General features: G+C 36.8%; 1 protein-coding gene across 7 annotated transcripts in view; it reads right to left on the reverse strand.

Annotated features, from left to right (window-relative positions):
* The window catches only part of CCDC171 (coiled-coil domain containing 171), a 418,598-nt gene that overhangs the window by 291,830 nt on the left and 101,277 nt on the right, over positions 1-25,491 (reverse strand). For all 7 annotated transcript variants that reach the window (XM_031961543.1, XM_031961537.1, XM_023497955.2 and 4 more), the window contains one exon: positions 4,044-4,204. In XM_031961543.1, coding sequence (XP_031817403.1) covers positions 4,044-4,204 — 161 coding nt within the window. The remainder of the gene's footprint in view (positions 1-4,043; positions 4,205-25,491) is intronic.

Genomic DNA, 25,491 nt, shown 5'->3' on the forward strand with positions numbered 1-25,491 from the left:
TTTAAAAGAGCATAAAAAGAGCTGAGCTCAGTCAGAAGTCAACTGAAAAAGACTGAAAGCCAGAAGTCAGTGAGTTTGGGAGATTGACAAGTTAGAGACTGCAGTTGGGCAGAATGAAGGATTCGGAGGAGTAGAACCAAGATTCAGTGAGAAGCTGAAGCTGGCAGGCTTACCTGCAACAAGAGATCTCGGAACCAAGGAAAACTAACCAGGCTATTTTGGAACAGACAATAAAGAATTGGATTTTAACTCCTGGCTATATTTGAGGTGATTATTACTTTGAACTGAAACTAAGGCTGCCTCCAGAAAACCTCCCCAAGAAACCTGCTCCGAGAGAACCATCATATTTTAAAAAAGAAGAAAACCACAACATATTATTAAATTCTCAGTTTTAGCATCAAGAAATAATAGTTGAGAATGATTGTTCTTAAAAATTAATAAAGTCAAAGATACTATAAAAAGCAAGATTGATCAATTTTTGGTAGTCAGCGAGAATTTAATGGCAAAGTGATACTTTTCTTTGTTTATTTTAAACTAAAATACAAAATAAAAAAAGAGGAAAAAAACCATTGCCATATAAAAAGCAGAACATAAGAGAAGATTCTCTTGTAGCAACTCTTTTGTAAAGAAACTAATTTCTATTTTAAGAAAGCCTATAGAACAAAAGTCTACACAACATATTCAGAGCTATCCATCTTTGCTTCCTCATAGGTTTTTGTTTATTGTCTTCTGGACATTTATTTTATTTTATTTTTTCACCCTTCCCTCCTCTCCCTATCCCCAAAGGCTACATTTAGATATAAATACACATACATCCATACATAAACACTCCCATACACACATAGATGCATTTAGATATCCATAATCTTTCACATATATACTCATATACATTCATATACATACATGTAAAACTGAACTATACTTATTTCCACTTGTCCTGTTTTCTATGATCTTCCTTCATAAGTCCAAATCTTTGCATATTTTTCTCAATCTAGCAGCTCATTTCCTACACCACAGCAATATTCCAATGTTAGATTGTCTAATTATTTTAAATAGTCTTTAAAAATGTAGATTAATATGACTGATAATATGGTATAGTTTCCCTACTTTTCTCTTTTGATTAAATCTATTTTAGCTTTACCTTTGTCTAAAATCATGATTACTACCCCTTTTGTTTTATACAACAAATTCTACTCCTAATAAGGAATTGAAAACTGAGTGTATGCCCATCATTTGGAGAATGACTGAATAAGTTATGGTATAGGAATGTTATGGAATATTATTATTCTATAAGAAACGATCAGCAGAATGATTTCAGAAAGGTCTGGAGAGACTCACATGAACTGATGCTAAATGAAGTGAGCAGAACCAAGGGAACATTCATTTAACACAGTGGCAACAAGAAAATTATACAATGACCAACTGTGATAGATGTGACTCATTTTAACAATAAAGTGATTCGGGCCAACTACAATAGACTTGTGATGGAAACAACCATCTGAATCCCAAGTGGACTATAGGGATTGAATGTAGATCACAACACAATACTTCCACCTTTTTTGCTATTGTTGATTGCTTGCTTGTTTATTTTCTTTCTCATTTTTTTCCTTTATGATCTTATTTTTCTTGATCAGCATAATAAATGTGAAAATATATTTAGAAGAATTGCACATGTTTAATCTACAATGGATTGCTTGCTGTCTAGGGGAGGGGGGCTTCCCTCCCCCCTCTCAGAGAGAGAAGGAAAAAATTTGGAACACAAGGTTTTGAAAGAGTTAAGGTTGAAAAATACCTTTGCATTTATTTTGAAAAATAAAAAACTATTATTGTATAAAAAGATATATATGTATTATTCCCTCTTTAACCCCCTTCTCAATGAAAGTAGGAATACAGAACTACCAGATCTCCTCCCCCATCTAATACCTCTGAGTCAGTTTTTCTTATTGTACCTCATTATATATGAGTTAATAACTTTTTTTGCCTTTACCACCAATTTTTCTTTTTTAGAATCTTATCACAGTTCTACCCAATCTTCCGTTCAAAATACCCAATTACTAATGATAATCTTATATTATTTACACTTCTGCAAATGAAAAGGAAACAACTTATTCTTATTGAATCCCTTATAATTAAGTGTTTTGGTGTTTACCTTTAAATATTGTATGTCAACAAAATCCTGAATATCTGACAACACAGTGAATATCCTTTTTTTGTTGTCAAGATTAAAATGAATTTTGCTGGGTATGATATTTTCATCTATAACCCCACTTCTTTTGTTCTTTGATATATGTCCTAAGACCTGCAGTCTTTTAGTGTGGCCACTGCTGAATCTTATATAATTCTAATTGTGCCAAAAACAATTTGAGTTCTTTCATCCTTGTGCTCAAATTTTCTCCTTAACGTGGAGGTTTCAGAATTTGACTATGATACTTCTATAGGTTTCCTTGTAGGATCTCTTAGAGATAGTGGTCAGTGAGTTTTTTCCCCTATCTTATTCTAACTTTCCCCTTCTTGTTCACTTCATGACAATTTTCATTGATTAGTGCATGACAATTTCTGTTATTTCCTGTATTATTGTGCCAAGATTTTTTTTTTCCTTATAGTTTTCATGTAGTCCAATTATTATGTTTTCTCTTCTTAATCTGTTCTCCAGATCATTTTTTTCTTAAAAGATGTTTCACCTCTTCTTCTATCTTTTCAATCTTTATCATTTTTTTATTTCTTGGTCTCTTATAAACTTCACTAGCTTCCCCTTGCCCAATTCTAATTTTCAAGTAATTTTCTTAAGATTCTGGATTTCCTCATCCACATGGTTGACTTTCTTTTCAAAAATTTATTGTTTTTCTTGAATTAATCTGATTTTTAAATTTTCCTCAATCTCTCTTATTTGATTTTGTCTTTTTTGGGTTCTTTAATAAATACTTTTTGGGCAAGTGACCACTTGACACTACTCTTTGGGGTAGGAGTAGTACTTTTATGCTTCCCTATATTCCTCTGAAGATGAACCCAGGTCTTCCCTATTCCTGTACTAACTTTCTATGCTTCGGTTTCTTTTGCCTGCTCATTTTTGTTTTGTCCTATTTATAGGAGCTTATATGATAATCCCCTCTCATACTGGGGTGTGGGGAAAGTTGCCTCTCTGGCCGTAGGCCCTTCTGTTACTTTTTGAGTTGTGTCCTGTGCCCCACCTCTGTACTCTAAGCCACAGCAAGCTCCACTCCCCTCCCCCAAAACACTAGCTTCCTGAGAACCTTCCAGTGGCTATAACCTTCAGTTCTCCTCTCTAGCTTGGAGCCAAACCCAAGAACTTAGCGCTCCTCCATGTGCCCACAGCCAGCTGCCTCAATGCCAAACTTCTGCCCTTCTTCTGCAGCCACCAGGCGTGTTGATTCCTTCTCACCCAGGGCCCCGACTTGGCTGCACAGCTGGGCCTGGCGTCCCTTGCCAGAAGAGGTTCCCTCCATCTTCCCCCACACTGATGCCCAACTCCCCACACTGTCCAGCAAGTGAAAATTCCTATGGCCAAGGCTACCTCCAAATACAATTCCCCCAGAGCTAATGTTTTAGTACAGCCAGCCTGGCTCAGGCCAATACATCCTGGGATGTTTCTACTGATCTTCTCAATTTGTCCCAAGAGAAAAACTCTTGCTTATTTTTGCTGCTCCATGTCCACCTTGAGGCAGTATTTGTCTTGTTTGTGAAGAAAATATGGGAGCTTAGAATTTTCTGACTTCCTTTGCCATCTTCCCAGAATCCTCTAAAAGTGGTACTTTTCTGTGGAAATGCTAAATGCACTTAATAGCATAACACCAAAAACATGAATTTGAAGCTTATAATTACATTTTGCCTAGTTGACACATGATGCTTTGAAGATTAAAAAATATATAACACAGAAGAAGTAGGTAGTAAATTACTGTTCTGATTTATACAGTCTTTTATTTACATTAACGAGAACTTTGTCAGGAAGGACGATTCAGTTAGACTTCAGTTTGTTTCAGAAAATTTTTATAATAATTAGAAAACATTACTATAAAATAACTTACAGTTTGAGTTTTGCAAAAGTTTCTTGTGAATTATGTTTTTCTCGCTCATAGGCACTTTCAACTTCTTTGAATTCATTCTTGATCATTTCCAAATCAGCCACAGCTTCTGCTTGGCTTGCCTTTTCTACTTGCAAGGCTCCTTCAAGATCTCGAATTCGTAACTATCAAGTGATATTAAAAAAAAAAAAAAAACAATTAAAGCAAGCCAAGAAAAGCAATCATATGACCAATTCTGATGGACCTGGCCATCCTCAGCAATGAGATGAACCAAATCAGTTCCAATGGAGCAGTAATGAACTGAACCAGCTACGCCCAGAGAAAGAACTCTGGGAGATGACTAAAAACAATTACATTGAATTCCCAATCCCTATATTTTTGCCTGTCTGCATTTTGGATTTCTTTCACAGGCTAATTGTACAATATTTCAGAGTCAGCAAAATAACGGTTTAGTCATGTTGTTATTTTTTCTAGGTCATCAAAATAGTTTTTGGGAAGTCTGATTGGTATAGCGCTAAATAAATAGATTAGTTTAGGTAGTATTGTCATCTTTATTATATTTGCTCACCCAATCCAAGAGCATTTAATATTTTTCCAATTAGTTAGATCAGACTTAATTTGTGTGGAAAGTGTTTTGTAGTTTTGCTCATAAAGTTTCTGATTTTCCCTTGGCAGATAGATTCCTAAATATTTTATACTATCATTAGTTACTTTAAATGGGATTTCTCTTTGTAACTCTGACTGTTGGATTTTGTTAGTAATATATAAGAATGCTGATGACTTATGTGGGTTTATTTTATAACCAGCAACTTTGCTAAAATTATGGATTATTTCTAATAACGTTTTAGTAGAATCTCTGGGGTTCTCTAAGTATACCATCATATCATCATCAAAGAGTGATAATTTGGTTTCCTCATTGCCTATTTTTATTCCTTTAATATCTTTCTCAGCTCTTATTGCCATAGCTAGCATTTCTAATACAATATTAAATAGTAACGGTGATAGTGGGCAACCTTATTTCACTCCTGATCTTATTAGGAATGGCTGCAGTTTGTCCCTATTACATATGATGCTTACTGCTGGTTCTAAATAGATGCTGCTGATTATTTTAAGGAAAAGTCCATTTATTCCTATACGCACAAGTGTTTTTAATAGGAATGGATGTTGGATTTTATCAAATGCTTTTTCTGCATCTATTGAGATGATCATATGGTTTTTGTTAGTTTGGTTATTAATATTCTTACTATATTTGGTTTAATGTTATTATTACTAGTATTATTAATAATGATGATGATAACAATAATAACAAAGAGGGGGAATTAATTGTACCACGAAGAGTAAAAGGCTGGGATCATATAGCTTCTTAGCAGTGATACAGATTTTAATGTTAGTGTACTAATCCAATCTAATGTTTCTCTTTCACATCATGAAAATATAAAATAGTTCATCAATAAAGATATAACACTTAGTACCTATCTTTACATACACCTTAAGAAATTTCTGCAGTTGACTTAAAAGATCTCTTAACCTTTAAAACACATTATTTTGCAATTGTAAAAGGAAGGGATAGAATATATTTTTAAATTTCAAAAAAGGCTGCTAAAAGTTTTAACCATTTTAAATGATTATTAAAAAATTTCTACAGCTAAAGGATCAGGAAAAATAAATACTTCTTCAATTTGCAGGAGAATTTCCATTTTGATTTTGTTGCATTAACAACCATTTTCCTTTTTTTTTTAATTGCTTTCTTTTAAACCAGTCTAATCCTAGAAAATCAAAATGGAACACTAGGAAATTTTTTCTCCTGGAAATACTACTGCATTGTAAAGTTATTCTTAAATATAAAAGAAAAACTATGATAGTCAAACAATAAAATAGAAAATTTCTTTTTTTTTTATTTAATTACTCAGTACTTCAGTCAAGTCATGTTTCATGTACTAATTTTCATATACAAACTTCAAATCAACAGACCATTTTAACAAATACACTTAGTAACTTAAAATAGAATTGAGCTTTTTCATATTAGTCATTTAAACATGGCTGTCTCATTTGTGTGCCAAAAAAATTTTTTTCAAGTATTTCTTAAAAATCTAATAAAACTGATATATTCCTTAACATTATACATACAGCATTAATTAGTTTGTGAAATCTAAAATAATAGAATCAAAACTTCTCAAATTCTACCATGCTGAAAAGACTTCAAAGAAGAGATCTGAGTTTACTATCTATAAAACAATACAAGATAAATATATATATAGATTCATCAATAGGATGTTGGCCACTTGATAATGAACTTATTGGCCAAGGTAAGTCTAAAAAACATGGATGTGTATGTAACCTTATCAACTTAGGAGTTTGGCTAATAATGCAATCCACATAGCCCACCATGGCAGCTCACTGGAAAAATGAATTTGTTGAAAACAATTTCTTTATTCAATAAATACTCCCCTTTCCATTTGCAATATGATCATAATGAAGTGTCAGAAAAAGAGAAAGAGAATGTAAGATTCACAATTGTTAGATCAGCCATAAATATTAACTTTAATATGTTATACTTGAAATGTGATATCCTTGTCCTGTGCAAATAAATGATAAAGTTTTGAAAAAGATTAGACAAAATCCAAATTGTTACTCTCTAGGTGTGTTAAAATAAAAGACAAAATGAAGTTCAAACTAAATTGAATAATGCAATATAAACATTCCTTGGAGAAGACAAGGAAGATGCTAGTAGGTTTGGTTTCACCATTCAGATGTAACAAGAAACTTCATATCATTGCACGCTTGGTCATTTTCTCTTGTACAACTTGGAAGTGAAAGAAAAAAAAAAAAAAAGAAAAAAAAAGACCACTCTAAAGATAACTAAAGTTTAAATGCCAATATCTGTTACAGAAGATGAAGAGACAGAAAATTTATAAAAACTTGATAAGATTGTTCAAAATATGGAGGAAAATAATCATGGCCCTAAAGAAAATATTTGTAAAGAAACAACTTTGCAAAGATGGGAGATCCATGGATGTAGAACAATTCATATATTTTCAGAGCTTTTAGACATATTAGTGGTTTTGCTAATTTTTTTTTTCTATTCTTACTTTTTTAAATTTCTTTTAAAAGATATATTCATGGAACTTCTGGCCAAGATAGCAGAGAGGACACACACAACTATTTAAGCTCCGTCTTTGCTCTCAGAATTCTTTATTTCATGACAATGCCTTGGAATTAGTGCTTGACTGAAAAAACTCACAAATAATAATCAACAGAAAAAGGTCTGTTTTTGCTCATGGTTAGGGATAGTTAGATCAGGCACACACTGAAGGCAGGCAGTGAGAGCCCGTCAGGCAGCTCATGCTGAGCAGACCTGAGGGGGGAGGGGTGTGATCTCAGCTATCTCTGCGGGGAAGAACTTTACCATGGTGTGGCTACTTTGCTTTGGCAGCAAGCCAATAGATCAGCAGAGAAGCTGTAAACACAAAAGGTAGAGACTATAACGCCGAAAAGCTAGAATCTGTCCGGACCTGGCCACACCACAGTGTCTCAGCCGCTCTCAGAGTCTCAGAGCACAGACACAGCGTAGCCATTACTGTCCAGCTAGTGCCTCACTACTACACCCCCCACCCCACAGTCTGTAGAGGAAGCTTGGTAATACCATCTAGGCCCCCCCCCCCAAAAAAAAAAGCAGGCTGCATTTGATTTTTTTTAGTTTGTTTTCTTTGATTCTTCTTTGACAAAATGAGCAAAAAGCTAAAGCGCATTCTAACAATAGAGAGCTTCTATATGGATAGAGACCAACTTTAAACCCTGAGGAGACTAAAAAGAGACTGTCTCCAGATGAATCCTTAAAGGAGATATGATCTGGTCTTCAACACACAAGAATCTCACAGAAGAAATTAAAAAGGCTCTTACAAGAGAGCTACAAGAAAAATGGGAAAAGGAAAGGGAACCTTGGCAAGAGGGTCTGGATAAGTCATCCCACTCATTTAAAGATAGAGTGGATAAAGAAATCAAATCCTTGAAAAACAGAATTAATGAATTGGAGAAAGAAAATAGCTCTCTAAAAAATAAAACTGGCGAAATGGAAAAAAATTCCATAGAACAAAACTCAATTGGAAAATTAGAAAAAGAAATTTAAAAAGTGAATGAAGAAAATAATTCATTAAAAATCAGAACTGAACAAATGGAATTGAATGACTTGAGGAGACACCAAGAATCAGTCAAGCAAAACCAAAAAAATTAAACAATGGAAAAAATGCCAAATACCTTCTTGGGAAAACAACAGACCTAGAAAATATTATTTTGATCTAGGAGAGACAATCTGAGAATTATTGGACTTCCTGAAAAATATGATGAAAAAAAGAGCCTGGACACTATTTTCCAGGAAATTATCAAAGAGAACTGCCCAGATGTTATAGAAACAGAGGATAAAATAGACATTGAAAGAATTCATCGATCACCTACTGAAAGGGATCCTAAAATCAAAATACCAAGAAATATAGTAGCCAAATTCCAGAACTATCAGACCAAAGAAAAAAATACTATAAGCTGCTAGAAAAAAACAATTTAAATATAGAGGAGTCACAATAAAGATTACTTGGAATCTAACAGCATCCACATTAAAGAATTGAAAGAGCTGGAATCTAATAATACGAAAGGCTAAGAAACTTGTAGCCAAGAATAACTTACCCAGCCAAAATAAGCATTTTTTTCCAGGGAAGAAGATGGACATTCAATGAAATAGGTGAATTTCATCTATTTCTGATGAAAAAAACGGAACTAAACAAAAAGTTTGATCTATAAATATAGGACTCAAGAGAAAGATAAAAAGGTAAAAAAGAAATCCTGGGAACTATATTTCTGTTATAAAGATACATAAAGAACACATGTATAATTTGTTCTAGAAACTAGAGGTGAAAAGGAAATTGTACCAGAAAAAGGGTAAAGTGGGGGTACTACATCTCAGGAAGAGGCAAAGGAAACCTATTATATCTGAGAGAAAGAAGGGAGGGGGACGAACATAGTGTGTATCTTACTCTCATTGGCTTTAAGAGAAAAATATTGCACATAATCGATTTACAAAGAAACTTCTCCCACCTCGTTGAAAAGTGGGAGGGGAAAAATGAAAAGGAAAAGAGTAAACTAAGCAGAAGGGAAAACAGAAATTGTGAGGGAAAGGGGTAAAAAAGGGGGAGGAAGCCTAAGGAGAGGGGAGGGATCCTAAAAAGGGAGGGTTGTGAGAAGCAAGTGGTGCTCACAAGTTTAATACTGGGGAGGAGGATAAGGGAGAAAGAAAGGAAAAAAGCATAAGCAGAGGTTAACAAGATGGCAAGTAATACAGAATTAATAATTTTAACCATAAATGTGAATGGGGTAAACTCCCCCATAAAGAGGAAGCAGATAGCAGACTGGATTAAAAGCCAGAATCTTACAATATGTTGTTTACAGGAAACACACTTGAAGCAGGGCGATACATACCGAGTAAAGGTAAAAGGCTGGAGCAGAATCTACTATCCTTCAGGTGAAGTAAAAAAAAAAAACCAGGGGTAGACATCCTTATCTCAGATCAAGCAAAAGCAAAAATTTATCTAACTAAAAGAGATAAGGAAGGGCACTATATCTTGCTAAAGGATAGTATAGATAATGAAGCAATATCAATATTAAACATATAAGGACCAAGTACTATAGCATCTAAATTCTTAAAAGAGAAATTAAGAGAGCTGCAAGAAGAAATAGACAGCAAAACTATAATAGTGAGAGATCTCAACCTTGCACTCTCAGAATTATATAAATCAAACCACAAAATAAATAAGAAAGAAGTCAAAGAGGTAAATGGAATACTAGAAAAGTTAGGTATGATAGATTGTTGGAGAAAACTAAATGAAGACAGAAAGGAGTACACTCTTCTCACCAGTTCATTGAACCTATACAAAAATTGACCATATATTAGGACATAAAAACCTCAAAATTAAATGCAGAAAGGCAGAAATAGTAAATGCATCCTTTTCAGATCACGATACAATGAAAATTACGATCAATAAAAAGCCAGGGGACAACAGACCAAAAACAAGATTCCATTCTGTTATCTTCCCAAGGTCCTTTCTTTTCTGAGCTAAAAAGCCACAGTTATTGTTTTTTGGGGGGTTTTTGCTAAGGCAATTGGAGTTAAGTGATTGGCCCAGGCTCACACAGCTAGGAAGTGTTAAGTGTTAAGTGTCTGAAGTCAGATTTGAACTCTCATCCTCCTAACTTCAGGGGTAGTATTCTATCCACTGCACCACAAAATAATTGGAAATTAAATAATCTCATAGTAAAGAATGATTGGGTGAAACAGCAAGTCATAGACATAATTAATAACTTCACCCAAGAAAATGACAATGAGACGTCATACCAAAATGTGTGGGATGCAACCAAAGCAGCAATACAGGAAAATTTTATGTTTCTAGAGGCCTACTTGCATAAAATAGAGAAAGAGAAGGTCAATGAATTGGGCTTGCAACTAAAAATGTTAGAAAAGGAACAAATTAAAAACCTCTAGTCAAACACTAAACTTGAAAGTCTAAAAATAAAAGGAAAGATTAATAAAATTAAAAGTAAAAAAACTATTGAATTAATTAATAAAACTAAGAATTAGTTCTATGAAAAAACTAACAAAATAGATAAACTCTTAGTAAATCTGATTTAAAAAAGGAAAGAGGAAAATCAAATTGTTAGTCTTAAAAATGAAAAGGCAGAACTTGCCACTAATGAAGAGGAAATTAGAGCAATAATTAGAAGTTACTTTGCCCAACTTTATGCCAATAAATTCGATATCTTAAATGAAATGGAAGAATACTTTAAAAATATAACTTGCCCAGGCCTAGCTGTACCTGATCTAAAACTATATTATAAATCAGCATTCACCAAAATTATTTGGTATCGGCTAAGAAATACATTAGTTGATCAGTGGAATAGATTAGGTTCAAAGGACAAAATAGTCAATAACTAGCAATCTAGTGTTTGACAAACCCAAAGATCCCAACTTTTGGGATAAGAATTCACTATTTGACAAAACCTGCTGGGAAAACTGGAAATTAGTATGCCAGAAACTAGGCATGGACCCACACTTAATACTGTAAATGAAGATAAGATCAAAATGGGTCCATGATTTAGGCATAAAGAACGAGATTATAAATAAATTAGAGGAACATAGGATAGTTTACCTCTCAGACTTGTGAAGGAGGAAGAAATTTGTGGCCAAAGAAGAACTAGAGATCACTATTGACCACAAAATACAAAATTTTGATTATATCAAATTAAAAAGTCTTTGTACAAACAAAACTAATGCAAACAAAATTAGAAGGGAAGCAATAAACTGGGAAAACATTTTCACAGTTAAAGGTTCTGATAAAGGCCTCATTTCCAAAATATATAGAGAATTGATTCAAATTTATAAGAGATCAAGCCATTCTCCAGTTGATAAATGGAAAAAGATATGAACAGACAATTTTCAGATGATGAAACTGAAAGTATTTCCACTTGTATGAAAGTGTTCCAAATCATTATTGATCATAGAAATGTAAATTAAGACAACTCTGAGATACCACTACACACCTCTCAGATTGGCTAAAATGACAGGAAAAAAATAATGATGAATGTTGGAGGGGATGCAGGAAAACTAGGACACTGATGCATTCCTGATGGAGTTGTGAATGAATCCAAACATTCTGGAGAGCAATTTGGAATTATGCCCAAAAAGTTATCAAACTGTGCATACCCTTTGTTCCAGCAGTGTTACTCCTGGGCTTATATCCCAAAGAGATGCTAAAGAAGGGAAAGGGATCTGTATGTGCCAAAATTTTGGGAGGTATTTGAAATTGAAAAAAATGTGCATCTTTGGGAAAGAGGAAATTGGGTATATGAATTTTGAAAATTATTTTCTGTAAAAATGCCAGCACCCCCCTGGGGAGGGTCAGGGGAAAATTGGAAAAAATTTGGCAATTTAAAGGTATTTAATGCAATAACTTGTAAAAAAAAGGAGGGAAGGGAGGGGGAAAGAAAAGGGAGGGGGGAGGAAAAAAAGGAAGGAAAGGGAGGGAGGGGAGGGAGGGAACAAAGGAGGGAGGGAGAGAAGAAAGGGGGGAGGAAGGGAAGGAGGGAGGGAGGGAGGAAAAAGGGGAAGGAGGGAAAGAAGGGAGGAAGGAAGGAAGGAAGGGAGGGAGGGAAGGGAAGGAGGGAGGGAGGGAAAAGGGAAGGAGGGAAAAGAAAGGGAGGGAGGAAGGGAAGGAGGGAGGGAGGGAGGAAGGGAAGGAGGAAGGAAGGGAGGGAGGAAGAAGGAAGGGAGGGAGGGAGAGAGGAAGAGGGAAGGAGGGAGGGAGGAAGGAAGGGAAGGAGGGAGAGAGGGAGGGAGGGAGGAGGGAAGGGGGAAGGGGGAAGGGGGAAGGGGGAAGGAGGGAAGAAGAGAAGGAAGGAGGGAGGGAGGAAGGGAGGAAGGAGGGAAGGGGGAAGGAGGGAGGGAAGGAGGGAGGGGAGGAAGAGAGGAAGGAGGGAGGGAGGGAGGAAGGGGAAAGGAGGGAGGGAGGAAAGGAGGGAGGGAGGGAAAGGGAGGGAGGGGAGGAAGGGAGGGAGGGAGGGAGGAAGAGGGAGGGAGGGAGAGAGGAAGAAAGGGAGGGAGGGAGGGAGAGAGGGAGGGAGGGAGAAAGAGAGGAAGGAAGGAAGGAAGGAAGAACCAGTAGAATGAATACAGAGAGGCTTGGAGAGATTTAAATGAACTGATGCTGAGTGAAATGAGCAGCACCAGGAGATCATTATACATTTCAACAACAATACTATATGATATCTTCAATAAAGAGAAGATCTAATTCAGTTCCAATTGATCAATGATGGACAGAATCAGCTATACCCAGAGAAGGAACACTGGGAAATGAATACGGACTACTTGCATTTTTGTTTTTCTTCCCAGGTTATTTTTACCTTCTGAATCAAATTCTTCTTGTGCAACAAAAGGGAGAAGAGAACAGGTTCTTCTTGTTCTGTCCACATATATTGTATTTAGGATATACTATATCATATTTAACATGTATAACACTGCCTGCCATCTAGGGGAAGGGGTGGAGGGAGAGAAGGTAAAAGTCAGAACAGAAGTGAGTGCAAGGGATAATGTAAAAAATTACCCATGCATATCTTCTGTCAATAAAAAGTTATAATTTTTAAAAAAGAGAGAAAAAAACAAGAGCAAAAAAGATATATTCATTATGTAAGATGGTACATTGGGAGGAGAAAGAAAAAGGGAAAAATTTGGGAAATTAAAAAAAATAAATCAATAAAAATTAATTTTTAAAAAGGACAAAAGAAATCAGTCATATGATGATAGTAAGGGATGATAGATGACAGACTGAAGTTAGGCAAGGGAGGGAGATCCATATTCTTTGCAAAAAAGATTTAAAGAAAAAAAATCCAGGTTAGTTGCTGAATCCTTATTGAAGGATCTAGGGAAGAAAACTAGGCAAGAGATTCTTAAAAAAGGAAAGTATGGATAAATTACCAATTATGTCAATAGAGGGAATAACTGTAGATGAGATCACAGAATCAATGAAACAGTTGAAGCACTATACATTAGGAAGTGAGGTAATCTTAAACTTAATACTCAGACATAAATTTCACAAAGGAAATTTTCATATTTTCAGAAGGCAGTATTAGCTAATAATACTGTCAATAACTACATAGAATACTACTCTACAGGCAATAGGCGAGTAACAAAGATATTATTTTACTTTCATAAACAGAAATATAAATTACAAATATTATGCTTATCAGGTTTTAAAATTTATGATAGAAGTACTAAAAAAGAAAAATGTTGACAAATGCGAGGTTTTTTCTCCTAATGAACCTGAAATTCTAATAATCTCTCAGATAACTCCCAAAGCAACTTTATAGCTACTTAGGAAAATGAAATCACTGAATATACGGAAATACTAATCTAGAGGACACCTTGGCTTAATCTTGATAAAGATACATTAAATAGAGTTATAGCTTTGAAGTCATGAAGACTTTGGTCTAAATACTGTCTTTGATAATTACAAATTAACCATGAGCCAGTTAATCTCATTTCCTTATTTGTAAAATAGGAATAAAAATTGCAGTAATTATCCAACATTGTTCTTAAGAAAACAAATAAAATAAAACGGGTGAGAAACTTTGCAAAGAAATTAATACAGCAAGAGATAACCCAGTATCAGATCTGTAGAGAAAAAAGAAATTTATGGCTAAAGAAGAACTTTTAAAAATGATGAAATGAAAAATGGATAATTTTGATTACATTAAAAAGGTTTTGCACAATCAAAGCCAATGCAGCCAAGATTAAAAATGAAGCAGAAAACTGGGGAAAAAATTTTAAAGCTAGTGTTTCTGAAAAAAGTCCTCATTTCTAAAATATATAGCAAACTGACTCAAATTGATAAGAATACAAGTCATTTCTCAAATGATAAATGATCAAAAGACATGAATAGATAATTTCCAGATGAAGAAATTAAACCCATTCCTAGTCATATGAAAAATGTTCTAAATTACTGTTGATTAGAGAAATGCACATTAAGACAACTTGGAGGTACTACCTCATAACTTTCAGATTGGCTAAGATGACAAGAAAAGATAATGATAAATGTTGGAGGGAAGACAGAAAAACTGGAACACTAATATATTGTTGGTAGAGTTGTGAACCATTCTAGAAAGTAATTTGCAACTATGCTCAAAGTGCTATAAAACTATGCATACTTTGATCTAGCAGTCTCACTACTGGGTCTGTATCCCAAAGAGATCATAAAAAAGGAAAAATGTTTGTAGCAAGTCTTTTTGTGGTAACCAGGAACTGAAAATTGAGTGGATGCCCATCAGTTGGGGAATAGCTGAATAAGTTATGGCATATGAAATAATGGAATATTATATGACATGATAAGAAAGCCTTGAAAGACCTACATGAACTGATACTAAGTGAAGTGAGCAGAACCAAGAGAACATTGTATAAAGTACCAGTCAACTGAGAGGGACTATGATAGACCTGGCTCTTCAACAATTTGATGATTCAAGACAATTCCATGGACTTGGGATGGAAACAATCACATCCAAAGAGAGAATCATGGAGACTGAATGTGGATCGAAACATAATATTTTCATTTTTTTATTTGTTTGTTAATTTGTTTCTCATGGTTTGTTTTTTTTTTCTCCTTTGGGATCTGCTTTTTCTTGCACAACATAACAAATAAGGAAATATGTTTAAAAGGATAGCACATATTTAACATAGATTAGTTGCTGTCTTGGGGTGTAGGGAAGTAAGGGAGGGAGAGAGAAAAATTTGGAACACAAAGTTTTACAAAAATGTATATTTAAAACTAACTTTACGTGTATTTAGAAAAATAAAATACTTCTAAGAATTGCCTCCAAGATAAAATTCTGAAGACACAAAGAGAAACAATTCTTATAAAGAATTGAAATCATGGGAATTCATTGATTCAACATTTATTAAGTGCCTACTAAGTATCAGGACACAAAAAGAGGCCAAACATAGATCTGCTCTCAAAGAGTTTACAATGTAATGGGGGAGGATTACAGGATATTGCAGGATATTACAGGATAAATAAAGAATAATTAAATCAGTATCTGGAAGGAGCAATGGGATACAAGCAGTATTGCAACTCCGCAGTATCAACCAGTAAGTTGGAGGATATGAGTGCAGCCAGTATTGTAAAAAGGTAGCCAAGGATGCTGTATTTAGAAGGAAGCCACGTCTCAATGAGTCTAAGAAGATGGCAGGGGTAAGAAAGGAAAAGGTTTAAAATAAAATTGAGTTTGTTACTTATAACAAACATCACAAAAATATATTAGAGGAGGTTGAATGTTGAGGGGTTGCCATCTAGAACATAAAAAGAAGATAACAAAGATAGAAAATTGGGTTTCAGGAGTGACAGTAAGAGGTACCTTATACATACTATTGAGGTAAAAAGGACTCTTGTTTCTCCCTCATCTTTGAAGAGGGTGGGCCACCTGGCCTGGAAAAATTTCTGGAAATGATTCTGTTTAGGCCAATTGCACCTACCCAAACTGACTACTCAGGAGTCACTCCAAATGATGTACAGAAAGAATTTATTAGAATCTCAAGAAGCGGACCATCCTGGCCTGTGTGCCCGAAAGGACAGCAAAAATATCCACAGAAGGGGAGTCATTCACTTGAAGATGCTTACAACTTTTATACATTTCAGACAAAGAACCCCCAAAATCCCACCCTCTATAGGTTGTGATTGGTTACATAAACCTTTATCTCCCTATTTGGTCAGTGGAATGCAGTGAAAAAGGTGATATACAGCTTTGGCCACTTAATTCCTTCTTTGGACAATGGAATGCAGTCCAGGTCTCATCTAAAATCATGTGACTGGGGCCTATAGGCAATATGTGCTTAATCTGTAAGTTCTTCACCTTTCCACACAATTCCCACCTACCTTTGTGATTTCCTTCTCAGATTAATTTTACTTTATTTCTAAGTACAATTTTTCTTGTGCAGCAAAATAACTTTATGGATATGTATACATATATTGTATTTAATATATACTTTAACATATTTAACATGTATGGTCTACCTGCCATCTAAGGAAGGGGATGGGGGAAAGGAGAGGAAAATTTGGAACAGAAGGTTTTGCAAGGGTCAATAATAATAATAAAAACTTTTCTTTTTTTGCTATGGGGGCCTCTCTGTCTTGTTTCAACACTCTGGTCTCACTGGCCCTTTCCCCCATAGAATAGGGATTGAAGGGAAACTTAAGAAATGTTTGAAGACTTTCCCTCTGCCTTGCCAGTTTGGTGACCTGTCATTTAAACACTCCTTTCTTATTATTCTTTCCTGTCCTGCTCCTTCATTGGGGAGTGAATTAATGGTGAAATTGGGGACCCAATTTTCTCTTCTCAGACCTCCAAGTGATCTTTTTGTGCTGCTTTCAAAGCCCTCCTATATTCCCTCCGAAATCTGGGAGAAAGTAGCTTCTTCTTTCTGGGATCAAGGAAACCCTGGGCAAGCCACTCCTGCCATCCCAGCCTTAGTCAGGCTATGGGACCCCAGTGTATTACCCTATAAACGCCAATACCCAATAAAGGCAGAGGCTAGGGAGGGATTGCAACCCCTGATTTAGAAATTTCTTAAGCACAAGCTTTTAGTACTAGCTAAAGATTTAAGGGATTTGGAGCTGCTTAACAATAGTTAGATGCAGTATATGGATGGGATCTTGGATCTGCAGCCCCGCCCCAGAGGCTTCCTTAGACACAGCCATAAAAACTCCTAACTTTCTGACCTCTAGGGACTATAGGGTCTCCTTACCCAAAGCCCACATTGCCTGCCAGTCTGTCAAATATTGGGCCATAAACTAACCCCCACTTCTCACCCTCTGAAGGAGAAGAGAAAACAAACCATTTTATCCTATCCGGATCCTGCTTCAAAGAAACAGCTACATACTTTCCTGGGCATGACTGGTTTCTGCAGAATTTGGATACCTAATTTTGGGATTATTGCCAAACCCCTTTACAATTCTAATCAAGGCCCTGATAATCTTCTCCTTGACTGGGGCCAATCAGGTCAAGGCTTTTAAGACTGTAAAAGCCAAACTGAGCTTTGTCCCTACCCTGGCTCTAATTTAGAAAAGTCTTTCACTCTGTATGTAGATGAAAGGCAGGCCCAGGCCCTGAGGGTCTTAACTGAGGCCCTTGGACCTGATCCCAGCTAGGATGCCTACTTCTCAAAGAAACTGGACTCATTTTCCCTAGGATGGTCCTTGTGCCTTAGAGCAGTGGCTGCTACAGCCCTTCTAATTGAAGAAGTCTCAAAACTCGCCCTAGGGCAGCCATTGTAGGTTTTAATCCCCCACCAGGTTCAGAGCATTTTATAAATCAAGGGTATTCAGTGACATGCTAGTGAGCTTACTAGATATCAGGCTCTCCTACTAGACACCCCTAACCTGACTCTCCATGTGTGTCACATCCTTACCCCTGCCACCTTGCTCCCTGACAACACTCAGTCCAGTAAGGACTGTGAGGAAGCTTTAGATTCTGTATACTCCAAGTGACCTGACTTGAAGGACATTTTTCTTGACAACCCAGATGGTGAATTGTTGGAATCTTTACAAAATGTTAAGACATTGGAGTTGATAGAGACAATAATTATCTTATTTGGCATGGTTCAATATGATTGATTTGATCTTAGAAGGAGATATTTTGGGCCAGAACTTGAAACAAGGTACTAAATACAACTGATAGAAACGATGCTTGTGTTCACACCTTTAGAGAGCTCATAAGTATCTAAGTACTCAATGGAGTTCACGCATTTGGGAGAATTCAGGGTTTAGAAAGAGATATCGGATTTCACACCTCCCTTAGGGCCAGAGAGCATGCTGGGAGATATCTCACAATCCCACTCTTGGAGAAGTAACATAAATACAGTTCCAGTAAGCCATTCGAAAGAGTTACTTGGGAGCATCCCCAGGAGTCGGAGAGGAGGACTCTGGGAGATACAGAAATCTACTCGCCTCACTTGGAGATTGAGAAGCCACAAGTCGAAGTTGAGCTGGAGGCTGAAAAAAGCAGAGGCAGAAGCCAAGGACAAAGCTGCAAGAGTCTTGGAACCAAGCAGAGAGATAGGCCTCAACTAACCGGGCTATATTGAAGGACACAATAAAAGATCTGAACTTTTATCACCTGGATGTGCTTTGGAAAAAGAACACAACAGTGAATGGTTTATAGGTGAGTTTTCTTGAAAATGGGGAAAGGTAGGTTATTCTGTGGTGACCCTCAATGGCACCCTGGAAGCTAAGCCACTGCCTCCTGGGACTTCTGCCCAGAAAGCTGAACTCATTGCCCTTAGCAGAGCTTTGGAATTGGGGAAGGGAATGAGAGTGAACATCTATTCAGATTCCAGGTAAGCTTTTCATATTTTGCACACTCTTGGAGTATATGGAAATAAAGGGGACTTCTGACAGCAAAGAATCCTCCTATTAAATATGCAGGAGAAATTCTATAGCTATTATAAGCTGTCCACAAATCCAGAGAGGCTTCAGTCATATTCTGTGAATGACACCAGAAGGGAGATTCACTTCAGGCCAAAAGGAATAGATTTGCAGATTCAGCTGCCCGAGCTACTGCCCATTCACTCCTGACTATGGGACCTTTAATTCCGGATCTCCCTGATTCTTATACCCCTTCATATTGCTCACAGGAACAAGCCCTTGCAGAAGAAAGGAGGTACATCCTTTCTCCTCCTGGCTAGTTTCAAACACCCTCAAGCCAACTTTTATTCCCAGAGGCAAGTCAGTGAAAACTTATTTTTGGTCTTCACCAAACTACCCACTTGGGAAGAAACATTTTTACAGGTCACAAGCTGGGAGAAATGGGAAAGCAGGTCTGCCAGGTCTGCTGAGTTTGTGCCCAAGTAAATCCGGAAGGAGCTGTTAAACTTCCCCTCTCCTGAAGCCTGTTCAGAGAAGGGGCACATACCCAGGGGAAGATTGGCAAACAGACTTTATACATATGTCCCCTTACAGAGATTTCAAATTGCTTTTGGTCTTTGTTGAGACCTTTACTAACTGGATAGAAGCTTTTCCTTGCAGGACTGAGAAGGCTCAGAAGGATCACAGTGCTTGCTAAAAGAGATCAAACCTCAATTTGGCTTACCCACCTCCTAGCAGAGCGACAATGGCCGAGCCTTGACTTCTTTAAACATTTCAGAATATTCCTGTTAACCCATTGAGGACCTGAAGCTATTCCTCCACAGGACCACTGTAAACATTCTGGAGAAAGAAGGCTGAAATTGTTCTTGTCCTTTTTTCTCTCACTCTAGTCTTTTTTGCCATTTTCTACTTCAAGTATGAGAACTTTGCTCCTAGCATTTTTTCTCTGGCTTTTCTTGATACCATTCTATAACTACTGCCAGTAGTTAACTCCTTCTTAGTCTTTCAGCTAGGGAGCTCCGTGGGCAGTGGGGACATTCAGGATTGTTGGGGGGGGAAGAGGGGGCGGGCAATCGGGATCATTAAGGCAGCCCACAGATGGGACCTGACGCATTTGCTAAGGCCCCATTCCCAAATATCTCCATCTCCACCCTGGATGGCACCCCATTTTTAATCTGCTTGCAGATTGTTTCCTCCAGGCTCCAAGCTACAAACTTCCAACCACTAGTTCAGTCTAAAGATCATGGGACACCTGACTTGGACATCAACATTCCCTAGATGTTGCTGTCATCGCCTTCAATGCCTGAACCACCATTGAGTACAGGGACAGCTCTACAACCCTTGTCAGCTTAAAGAAGTTCCAGAAGATGAGACCTTTGCCCCAAATGGGTTAATGCCTAGTTTCTGCCATACTAATTTCCAATTTTCCCAGAAATTTTTGTCAAATAATGTGTTCTTCTCCCAAAAACTGTGGTCTTTGGGTTTGTCAAACACTAGATTATTAAAGTTACTGGCTGTTTTGTCCTTTGAACCTAACCTATTCCATTGATCAACCAGTCTATTTCTTAGCCAATACGACATGGTTTTAGTAACCATTGCTTTATACTAATTTTAGATCTGGTACAGCTAAGCCACCTTCGTTTGATTTTTTTTTCATTAATTTTTTCATTAATTTCCTTGAAATTCCTGACCTTTTTTCCATATGAACTGTTCATTTTTTCTAGGTCATTAAAAGTTTTTTGGGGAGTTTGATTGGTATAGCGCTAAATAAATAGATTACTTTAGGTAGTATTGTCATCTTTATGATATTTGCTCATCCAATCCAAGAGCATTTAATATTTTTCTAGTTGGTTAGATCAGACTTAATTTGTGTGGAAAGTGTTTTGTAGTTTTGCTCATAAAGTTTCTGATTTTCCCTTGGCAGATAGATTCCTAAATATTTTATGCAATCAGTAATTACTTTCACTCCTACTCCAGGTTGGAGGTCTTTAGAAATCCCATCTTACTATATTTAATCAGAAAGTCAAGTTATGAAGCCAAACCCCCAAGGTTATATTTCCCCTATAAAATATCTGCCCACAGTGTACATCTTTCCTAAATCCCTTTTAGTGTGTAGGACACTGGGTTTTCTGCCTCACATTTTTTTCCCTTTTTATAGCTAACTCATCTAGGGTGCTAAATATCTTTTAGAATTAGCCTGCCAAACAATGGTGTGATTTCCCCCTTCACCTGTTTAAGCCTTTGAGGTTGGTCTACGAAACTCTTCTATGAATTTAATCTGCCAGTGAATGGCATACTCCCAATCCATATTGATGAGATGATATCAACATTTATAGGGGAAATGGGGCATTAGCCCGGAGACCACCAGGCAAATTCTTTTGAGACATCTTATGACACCAGTCTGTGACCCCAATCTCTTAGGGTCTTCTAAACTTCAACAGTTTTCCACTAGGGAACTCCTCTCGTTAATTGTTAATAAAGAATTAGCAAGGAAAAAGGTTTTAACATATTAAATAGCATTCCTACATATCTGTGATAGATGTCTTATTATAGTTGCTCCATGTCGCAAATTGAATCTCTATTATACTACTTTTATATAATACTCTTTTCATAACCAATTGCTCTCCTGAAGCTATTTCATCTTTACCTCTCCTGATCTCCATTTCATCTGTTCAATTTGATTATATATAATCATGAATTTTTACACAAAAATCACTGCAGCTAGAATTAGAAGAGGGGTTAAACAGGAAAAATCTTTAGAGACAATATCACTTATAAAAGTCTGATATCCCAAATATATTTGGAATTAATACAAATACACAAGAAAAAAGTCATTTAGTGTAATGTTCTCTTCTCTAATATATAATCGTTCTCTGGGAGCAGATTTCTTGGGGAGCTTCTGTCTCTTTCAAAATAGCCGGGTTAGCTTTTCTTGGTTCCGACAGTTGTTGTTAGTCTTTTGCCTCTGCCAGCTTCAGCCTCCAGCTCCCAATCCTGACTTGTGAATCTCCCAAAAGTCTCTAGTTGGCTTGTGGGAGCTCCTTATATATGATTTCTTAAAGGTGTGAATTCTAAAGGTGCGAGAGGTGTGAACTCTTCCCAAAAGTGTGAACCAAGCACATAAGCATTGTTTCTATCAATTCCAGCGACCTAGCACCTTGTTTCAAGTTCTGACCCACAACAATTTAGCAATAAATAGTCAAAGAATATTAGCAGGCAGTTTTCAAATAAGAAGCACAAGCAGTCCAAATCGCTAATAAATAAAAATTAAAAACTTGTTTTAACCTCACATCCATCAGATTGGCAAAAGACAAAGACAAGAATATTACAAGAGCTGTCAGAAGACAAGCATGCTAATACACTCTTGGTAGAGTTGTGAATTGGTCCAACTGTTCTGGAAAATAATTTGAAGTTATTCTAAAAAGTCAATAAGCTGTACATATCTCCTGACTTGGAGAAACCATTACTAAAATGTTAAAACTAAAAAAAGGTAAAAATCACACACACACAGACACACACACACACACACACTTATTATATAGCAGCATTTTTTGCAGTAGCAAATATGTGGAAAATAACTGAGTGAATATACTCTCATGGGAATATAGCCTTAAGTATGACTTGAGACTTTATAATATCAAATTGAGCTATAGCTAAAAATTGCAGTTGTTTATCCCCTCCCATTTCCCACAACCAGTTAATTAGCATTTAAGTACTTCTTTTAAAGATGATGATGGGTTTCAATTCTCTTATATGGATTACTGGATTACCTCCACAGAGGGTAGAACCTTGAAGCTAAACTGACCAATTATCAGAGCCTGCCTGCCTCAGGGAATAATATTATCAATGCTTCCGTTTCTCATCAATGGCCTATATTCTTTGGACAGAGACAATGTGGAAATTTGTTTTGCCTGACCACGAACATTTGTTACAAGGGTTTTTGTTGTTATTGTTATTTAATAAAAGGGGGGGGGGGGGGGGGGGGGGGGGGGGGAGGCGAAGCAAGGAAAAAAAAATGTTAACTGAAAAAAAATCAAATGTATTATTTAAAATTTAAGAAGCTAGAACTAGAACCAAAATCAAATTCAATGCTGTGTTCTTTCTAACACACTGTTTCCTAAAAAAAATAATCACTCTCTAGTGTAAAGTACAGGCTAGCTCCCTGGAGAGCCTTGGGGTTGGCCAGAGTCAGGATAAATTAAAGTCCTTAGTCTTTAGGGGGAGAAGTGAAGGAGACAGACAAGCAAAATCCTGGATTCTGTAGTTCAGAGTCACCAGCCTCTCTCCTCCTCATCCTGCCACCAAGTGCCTCTGGCCTCTCTCCCTCAGCCCTCCAGTCCTTACCTACAATTGTCTTAACACCAATCATTCAGCAAGCACCAATTGTGAGGAGAGCCATTTATCCAGATATATGCCAATAGTCATTGTCTCACATTGAATAGGTAATTAGCCTTAAGTGCCCAGTTGTCTGATTCAAGCATACCTTTTTGGAGTTTCAGCCCTCTACACTCTGGCTCAAGAGTAATTCTTAAGCCTTCCTTTGAGAGATTAGATTTAATGGGCTTTATAAGAGTAGCAGAGGTAAACCGAGATGTCATCAGTAAAAGCAACAAAGTAAATCAGAGTAGGCAAAGAAGCCAACTTCAAAGCAATAAAAAGTAACTAAGGAAATGACCCAAATATGGACAAGAAGTGGGTGGGTACAATACAACAGTGAAATAAACATTTATTCAGCATTTACTGCATGCCTGGCAATGTGCTAAATATCTGTAAATATAGATTAAAAAAAAAAAATCCTTGCTCTCAAGAAGCTTATAATCCAAAGGGGAAGACACATAAAAGGTAAAAAAAAGTGTCCCTCATCCCAAGGGCATAAATATGGTGAATGGAATCTAAAAAGTGAAATCTGATGAGAAATGAGAAGTTTTCTGAGCTTCTGAACCCCGTTTATATAGAAGCTTTGGGAAAAGATTTCCCTCCACCTGCTAGCACTTCAATCAGGGAAATAAGCTGCTGAGAGTCTGTTGAGATAAAGCACCACAGCTGAAGCAATCTCCCCGATGATGAGCTTCCTGGTAATGAGCTTTTATTGTGGAGAGGCAATGGATGAGGCAATCTGTGTGTTGTAAATTTGAGATGGGATTAAGGGTGGTGAGAGAGATGGAAGAAGCCTACAGATACTAGTCATTGAACTCTTTTAATTGCATTCAGCTCTTCAGTGACCCTGTTTGGGGTTTGGTGACAAAGACACTGAAGTGGTTTGGCCATTTGTTTCCCCAGCTCATTTTACTAAAAAGCAAATAGGTTTAAGCTAAGAAGTATGTGAGGCCAGTTTTCCTGACTCCAGGACCAGCATTCCACACATTATACCCTCCAGCTGCCTTGCTGGAAGAAGGCCTCCACTATCTTAGAGACTTCCCCCAGAAGAAGGATAAGCTGGTGAGATTAACTACAGAGAAAACATTCCCACTGGAACCAACTTGACTTTTGGCAACTCATCAACCTCCAAGGTCAACTCCACAGTTAAGACATTCACCCCTAAATCATGTGACCTTCCGATCCTATTACTCAATCTAACCAATAAGGAGAGTGGCTGAGCTGCTTCTCCTGGCAGGCTCATTTTATCACTGGCAACTTCATCCTAGGGGCACTAGGTGGCAACAGTAGATGGAAACCCAGATCTGACTCATCTTGATGAGTTCAAATTTGACCTTAAACACTAACTGCATGACACTGGGTAAGTCACTTCACCCTGCCTCAATTTCCTCATCTGTAAAATGAAGTGGAGAAGGAAAGGGCAAACAACTTCAGTATCTTTACCAAGAAAACCCCAAATGGAGCCATGAAATACTGGACTTGACTGAAAAAAAACTAAAACAAAAACAATACAAGGAGGCCAATTAAAAACTCCTTACATGTTTGCCTCTCCCTTTGTTCCTTGGAGTAGCCACTTGGCAATAACCCATCAGCTGATGCTACCTTCTAGGGTAGCCACTAGATTTATAGACCTCATTCAAATAAAATTAGGTGAGAGGCATTATGACCCTGGGGAATCTTAAGACTTCCAAATTGCAGAATTCTCAAATGATGAAACATATCCCATGGATTTCAGTCAGCAGAGGATAGTGCTCCATCTAGACCGGAGATATGAAACATGGTCACTGGGCCATATGCAGCTCACAACATTCTACAGTGCAGCCCAAACCAAATTAAAACAAAATTGAGAAATAAATAAAAACGCATTAAACATAGATAATATTAGATGATATATTGGATAGAGTAATCCCAATAGACCTGGAAGACTTGAGTTCAAATCCAATCCCAGTTGCTTAGTAGCTGTGTGATGCAGTACAAATCACTTAATCTGTTTGCATCGGTTTTGCCATTTAAAAAAATGGACCTAACTCTCAGCATTGTTGTGGGGATCCCATGAGAAAATAATATTAAAGCTGTTAGCACAATGTCTGACATATAATAAGTGCTACCTAAATGTTAATATTATCATC

This window comes from Sarcophilus harrisii, chromosome 1 (assembly GCF_902635505.1).
Source record: "Sarcophilus harrisii chromosome 1, mSarHar1.11, whole genome shotgun sequence".
Classification (NCBI taxonomy): Eukaryota; Metazoa; Chordata; class Mammalia; order Dasyuromorphia; family Dasyuridae; genus Sarcophilus; species Sarcophilus harrisii.